At 35.3% G+C, this 7,044-nt stretch overlaps 1 protein-coding gene across 1 annotated transcript in view; it reads left to right on the top strand.

The window, feature by feature from the left end:
* LOC106878161 (uncharacterized) overlaps window positions 1-7,044 on the top strand; it is a 26,323-nt gene that overhangs the window by 5,235 nt on the left and 14,044 nt on the right. The window contains exons 3-5 of the mRNA XM_014927304.2: window positions 1,567-1,679; window positions 2,686-2,869; window positions 5,029-5,133. Of these exons, the coding sequence (XP_014782790.1) occupies window positions 1,567-1,679; window positions 2,686-2,869; window positions 5,029-5,133 (402 nt within the window). The remainder of the gene's footprint in view (window positions 1-1,566; window positions 1,680-2,685; window positions 2,870-5,028; window positions 5,134-7,044) is intronic.

The following is a 7,044-nucleotide window of genomic DNA, read 5'->3' as shown; positions in this document are numbered from 1 at the left end:
CGGGAGGACTGCAATCAGAAAACCACTACTTTCAAAAACAAACTTGCAAAGCATTTAGAGTGGAGTAAAAATCTACAGAATTGGTCCCTAGAGCAGTGGAAGAATGTTATTTTCTTGGGCAAGTCATCCGTTACCATATTTCCGACCGCCGGCCAAATATACGTGCGGAGACAGCCAAAACAAGCATTTGGCCCAGACTGCCTTCTTCCAACTGTTAAACATGGAGGAGGATTTGTGATGAGGGGGGGGGGGCAATATCTTGGAAATCCGTTGGCCCAATGGTTTGCCTTCATGGCAGAATCAGTCAAGACTATTTAAGCATTTTATCTGATCAAATTTGTCCTATGGTTGCAGAACTATTTCTAGAGGGAAATGCAATCTTTAAGGATGATAATGCACCAATTCACACAGCTAAAGTTGTTACTGAATGGCACAAGGAACATTCTAGTGAAGTTGAACATCTTGTCTGGCCATCACAGTCCCCAGATCTCAATATTATTGAACCTTTATGGTACATTTTAGAAAAACAAATAAGGAGTCGATATCCTCCACCGTCATCACTACAAGAACTGGTGACTGATTTAGCTGAAGAATGGACAAAAATCCCTTTGGAAACAATTCAAACTTTGTACGAGTTCATAACTCGTATAATTCAAGCTGTAATTACTGCCAAAGGCGGTCCTACCCCATATTAAGATAAATTTGTTTGAAATTTTAAGGTGTTTTCATTATTTTGTCCATCTCCTGTACATTGAGTTTCTAATTTATGACTGTTGTAAATACTTCTCACCTAGATAACCTTGTTCTTTTCTGTATTTTATGGTTCTGTACAACAATTCTCAGTTAGGCTCCCAACTTTTCTTTTTTTTTTAAGTAAATGCTTAGTAATTGTCTGTAGTCAATCAAAATTTGTGCTATACTTATCATCATACACTTGTCTGATGATAAGTATAGCACAAATTTTGATTGAATTGCCATCACATTATCATTGTCAGTGATTTAGCAAATAAGATAGTCACATGGCTATAACTCACAACTGCCTCACTTTTATCATGATTCTTTAACACCTTGTTTTTCCATATTACTTGTTTCAAATTCTAATAGCACTAAGAGAATCAATGTATAGATTTACGTATTTGATTGTTTTATATTTTCCTGTGACCATGTATAATCTCTCTCAAAGAATTTATATACTGCACTGTAAATTGTTTTTCACACTTAGGCTGTTTCCTTGAGTTATTGTCAATAAATATTTCTGTTTTTTAATTCATAAACTCTTTTTAACAAGTCATAAATCTGTTGGCAGTACATTATTCCAATTTTTCTGTCTTTGGTCATTTGCTCCATCCAATTTTACCTGCCAGTATCTGATAAGACTTCTTTTGCATGATAGGAATGTTCTTAAATATATATTATGTACCCCTTCCTTTTCCAGAACAGTCATTGTTCTTGTTTTACTGCTAGTCTTAATGAAGTATCTATCTTTGTGTCTATAGGAATTTATAAAATCTTTTGTTCCTTTTGGAATATGTAAATCAAAACTAATTCTAAATGGTCTTATTGCAGGTGATAGCAGCTACTCAAGATTTGCTGAAGGGCTGTGATAGATGCATAGAAAAATTACAGCTCTTAAGGAGAGCTTTTTCACAAGGATCATTATATATTGATGCATTTTTCAGGTAACAAGTTTTATTTACTTTATATGTAGTATTTTATTTAATTCATATAAATGTGTGTGTGTGTGTATGCCATATATGCTGGTACAGAAGATTTTTTTAATATTTTTTAGCTGTAACAAAAAATTGCAATTCTAATGTGATCTTACTATGAATGGGATACTGAGGGGTTTGTCTTATGTGAGAGTGCATTTTATACATGGGCAAATACAGTATCATTTTATCATTATTTGCAGTGATTAGAAGCCTTGTACATGTTATGAAAATCTGGTCTGCTTTCAAATATATAAAAATGCTACTCTGTTCTATCTGAAGAAGGAGAGGATTGACTCAGTTTGGTATTGAATATATTCTTTTAACTTTATCAGAGTTATAACAGATGTAACTAAGACACACCAAAACACATTAGTATAACAATATTGTGTGGGGCACTGTGGTAATGCCCCACTCAATATTATTAAATATAAGTGAGTTCATTTATGTTGCAGGGAATGTTACTAGGATGTGGACATAATTACTCATGAAATCTTTGTTTAAGATTGATTCTTTTGTAATTGTTATCAGGATTTGTGTATGTGCAAGTGGTAACTTATTATCAAATATCACAGTAGAAACTTTACATTCATTCAAAAGATAGTGGGTTTTGGCTAAGGAATATGTCCTTCTTCACAAAGATAGAACAGAGTAGCATTTTTATATATTTGAAAGCAGACCAGATTTTCATAACATGTACTAGGCTTCTAATCACTGCAATCACCACACATCTGAGGTTTTATTATACTGGAAGGAATATTTTATTTGGAGACTTGAATAACTGAAGCATATTTATCTTCTCTAAAAGATTCTGATATCAGCAACATGACATTAAAAACTGTCTTGTTTTAAAAATTGATTCTGTTTGGTATTGATAATATTCTTTTAACTGTATCATTGTTATAAAAGATGTAACTAAAACACATCAAAATGTTAGCATTGCAATGTTAACAGTTTTGTTTTGTATTTATTGTAGTGTTGAGAATGTATTGCCTTGTTTGGTTGGTTTATTTACTGGTCCAGATCCTGATGTGCAGTTGGAGGCTGCATGGTGCCTCACCAACCTATCAGCTGGAATGCATCACTACACAACTGCCATTGCTAAGATAGCTGCTCCTTACCTCATCACATACCTTAGCAGTAACAATCATTTCTTACAGGTAACAACTCAATGGACTCTTTATGCTTACTGCTTTGAGAAGAATATAATATTTAAACTAGCTGTATTTTGTATTTTCTCTTTTATAATTTCTATTTTTACTGTTATTTTTTAATTTTTTTTCTCCATACTACCAAGGGAAGGAAAGCTATTATAAATTTGGATGATCTTGCTACATATATTACTGCAATAAGCTTTCCACACAGCAAACTATTCAACCATTAAGTAGAAGTAGTGTTTGTTATCAGTTTGACCTATTAAAGCTAACAGAATAGTGTACCTTGTCTTGGTGAAAACAAAATAGTAGTAACAAAAGTTTGACTTTGTAATATTATGAACCAATATCTTGATCTTACTGTTGGGGTGAATGTATGATTGTGTGATATCACACGACTATGTATTGCCTTACTAATGTTTATTTAGTAAGTCAAAACTTTACAGTCTTTATACTAGAAGTACCTAATATTTTTACAATGTCTTTAGAAAGACGTGAAAATTTTGAGAAAATATATTACATATCAAATAATGAAATTCATCATAGGGTACAACTCCTGAAGTCACGAAAGCCCAACATGCTAACTGCTATGCTTTGTGTAGTAAACAAATTGAAAATTGAAATGGGGCAAAAATGACCCTTTCGTACTTGTGTTAAGTAACAAATTAATATTACTTCTATTGTCAAAAATCCAATTCAAGCGGCCTTGTGAACTTTTCTAGAGGGGCACAAGTTAAGGGATATAACAAGCTTTGAACTTGTTTCTATTTCTTAGTCATAGATATTTTACTTTATTGTGGTAGTATTATTGAGAAAGATAAGAATATCACACTTTCTTAATGACTATCTCATTATTCAGTGGTCTTGTGATTATGTAAAAATATCAGTGTTTGGTCAAATAACTGCTATTTCACATGTATTATTAGAGAAATTATAATTCACTATTATTATCATTTATGGATTTTCTATTCTATATGTAACCTATCCTCAATTATCTATAAGAATATTTGTTTTGTTTGGTACTGAAAAAAAAAAGTATTTGGAGAGATAAACTGCATCAGCAGATATTAAAAGGGATAAGTGAGAGTAATTAGAATTTGAACTTGCATTTTCCTTGTTGCTGCTTTTGTTAGAATTACACTGAAGCATTAACGAAATGGGTTTCCTTTTGTGATCTCTCTTTTTTACTATTTTTCTGTTTGGGTTGTGTATGTGCAAAACACTTTAAAAATATAAACATGTATTAACTGGCTCATTGTAGTTTATATGACACTAAAAGTAAATAAAATTTAAATTTGTGACTTCTGGTGGTTTGCTGTGCTTGAGAAGACCTGCCAGGCTAAGTAAAATTGTGGCTGTCCATGCATACAGGTATGACCTCTACGTCCCTCTCTCAGCCAAGAGATCAGAGATCCTAGTCTTGTGAGCTCGTGGGCACTGGTGCCATGTAAAAGTACCTGTGCTGGTGCCACATAAAAGTTCCTGTGTCAGTGCCATGTAAAAGCATTTGCACTGGAAACAATGCCAGAATATAGACATAAGGTTATTAACATAATATGATCGTTGTTAGAGAGTTTATAGTATGGTGTTAATTACTCTGAGACATTAACAAAAGAGCTGTCTTGATTCTCATTGGGCTCTCAGTTTTTATTCTTTTTATATTTACTTCGTTTTTTTTTTTTTATAAATATTGTTGGCTGTGTGTTAGGAAGCTTGCTTCTGGGTTCAGTCCCTCTGCATGGCACTTTGGGCAAGTGTCTTCTACTATAGCCTTGGGCCAACCAAAGCCTTGTGAGTGGATTTGGTAGACAGAAACTGAAATGAAGTTTGTCGTGTGTCCGTGTTTGTCTCCCACTCTCACTTGACAACCGGGTCTGGTGTGTTTGGCAAAAGAGATCAATGGAATAAGTACCAGACTTTAAAGAAGATAAGTACTGAGCTTGATTCATTTGACTAAAAATTCTTCAAGGTAATGCCTCAGCATGGCCGCAGTCTAATGACTGAAACAAGTAAAAGAAAAAACTGGTATGCTGTGCAATCTTAGCTTATTCATCACTAAAGAGAAATAAAGTATAAATACAGTTTTTGATTAGCTTATAACTTTATGTATTTTAATTATTTAATTTGTGAATATGAACAGATGTAATGTCCTTTTAACATTTTAGGATCAGTCTGCTTGGGCTGTTGGTAACCTGGCTGGTGATAGCAAAGAATGCCAGGACCTCTTACATACCCAAGGAGCTGTTTCTCCATTAATAAATCTTCTGCAGGTATTTTTATTTCCTTTCTATGTCATTAATGTATTATTGAAAAGCTTTTACAAGGACATCATTTCATACGAGGTGATATCAAGAAGTTCCTGGACCAGTTATGTTTAATAAAAAATAACTTATTTACCTAAATTTTAACATCATCTCCTTTGAAATAGTCACTTTGTGCAGTAATACACCGGTCCCAGCATTCCTGCCACTTTTGGAATCCGACCTGGAAGTCATTTTACATAAGTGAGTCAAGGACATTCTGTGGTTCGCTCTGGATCTTGACAACAGTGTTAAAACAGTAATCTTTGAGCTGCATTTACATCTTGGGGAAGAAATAGAAGTCTACAGATGCTAAATCTGGCAAATAGGGCAAGTGCAGAAGCGATGCTGTGTTGTTTTTGGTGAGACGCTCGGTGACAGAGTGCATTGTCGTCATGAAGTATCCAATTCTTCACACTTCACAGATCCAGTTGCTTTCGCCGAATGTCCTAAGACGCTTCAAAACATCGCAGTAGAACTCTTGATTGATGGTCTGGCTCTGGGGGATGAATACTTGGTGCACAATACCACATTTCCTGGGGTGTTGCTTGTGGCAGATCTTCCAGATCACTCATCATCTTTCAAGGATGTTCTAAGCGCCTGTGCCAGTTGAACATTGCATACAACTCATTGCCGTAAGCTTGCTGAAGCATGTTCAATGTTTCTGTAGCAGACTTCCCAAGTTTAACACAAAATTTCACATTGGCTCTTTGTTCCTGTCCCTGACAAAATTGCAGACTACAGCAGACACATGATCACAAAAATACAAATGTCGCAACTTGCGAAGTAAACACTGCAGTGTCACTCAGCACACTGCCTCATGAAGATCACTGCTAGCTTTCACTGTGCACACAACCATGTGTTGCCATCTGTTGGCACACTACAGAACTAGTCTGGGAACTTTTTGATACCACCTCATGTGTTTATTTAGCATTTTTGTGTATGTGTTAGAAGAGACATCCAATGTATTTTCACTTCAGGGTATATTTGAGTTTAATGGCTGGGTAATAAGGTTAATGGCGGAGGCGCAATGGCCCAGTGGTTAGGGCAGCGGACTTGCAGTCGGAAGATTGCGGTTTCGATTCCCAGACCAGGCATTGTGTGTGTTTATTGAGGGAAAACACCTAAAAGCTCCACGCGGCTCCGGCAGGGGGTGGTGGCGACCCCTGTTGTACTCTTTCGCCCCAACTTTCTCTCACACTTTCTTCCTGTTTCTTGAGTAACGCTGTGATGGACTGGCGTCCCGTCCAGCTGGGGGGAACACATACGCCATAGAAACCGGGAAACTGGGCCCATCAGCCTGGCTAGGCTTTAAAATGGCGCATAAAAAAAATAATACGGTTAATGTATGAAGGCTGGTAGAATGAGTATCACAAGTTGCATAAGCTTATATTCAAGGTATGTTGGGTGTCTCTCACATGTCCTATAAGAACAATTAAATCATTAAGTAAATCAGTATTTGTAATTTTACAATTTCTTATGAATGCTCATGAAGTATTATATTTGTTCTTTTGTTTGTTCTGTAGTCAGTCTTGGTCAAACAGACCTTGGATTGTAAGCATTCCATATGTGCTCATCTATATTTTTGTTTATCAGGGACTATGTTGTGCAATGTATTTTTCTTTATTTGAGTGGAAGGTTTTTGCTGCTGTTTCTAGGTCAGATAATCTCTTAGAAGCTTATTAATAGTTGTAATAAGCTGTTACTGCTAATATCTTGCAGCATACAGAAATTGAAAGTATAGTATGGTATGGTATGGTGTCAAGAATATGAAGAATGTGAGGATCATTACCACTACCACTATAACAGGATAGCAGAGAAAACTTGTAGTCAGTGAACAGTTGAACAGCCTCTTAATTGACTGTTGTTTTGATGTTGTTG

Source organism: Octopus bimaculoides, chromosome 1 (genome assembly GCF_001194135.2).
Source record: "Octopus bimaculoides isolate UCB-OBI-ISO-001 chromosome 1, ASM119413v2, whole genome shotgun sequence".
Classification (NCBI taxonomy): Eukaryota; Metazoa; Mollusca; class Cephalopoda; order Octopoda; family Octopodidae; genus Octopus; species Octopus bimaculoides.
Note: the sequence above shows the minus strand (reverse complement) of the source record. Positions and strands in the feature narration are given on the sequence as shown.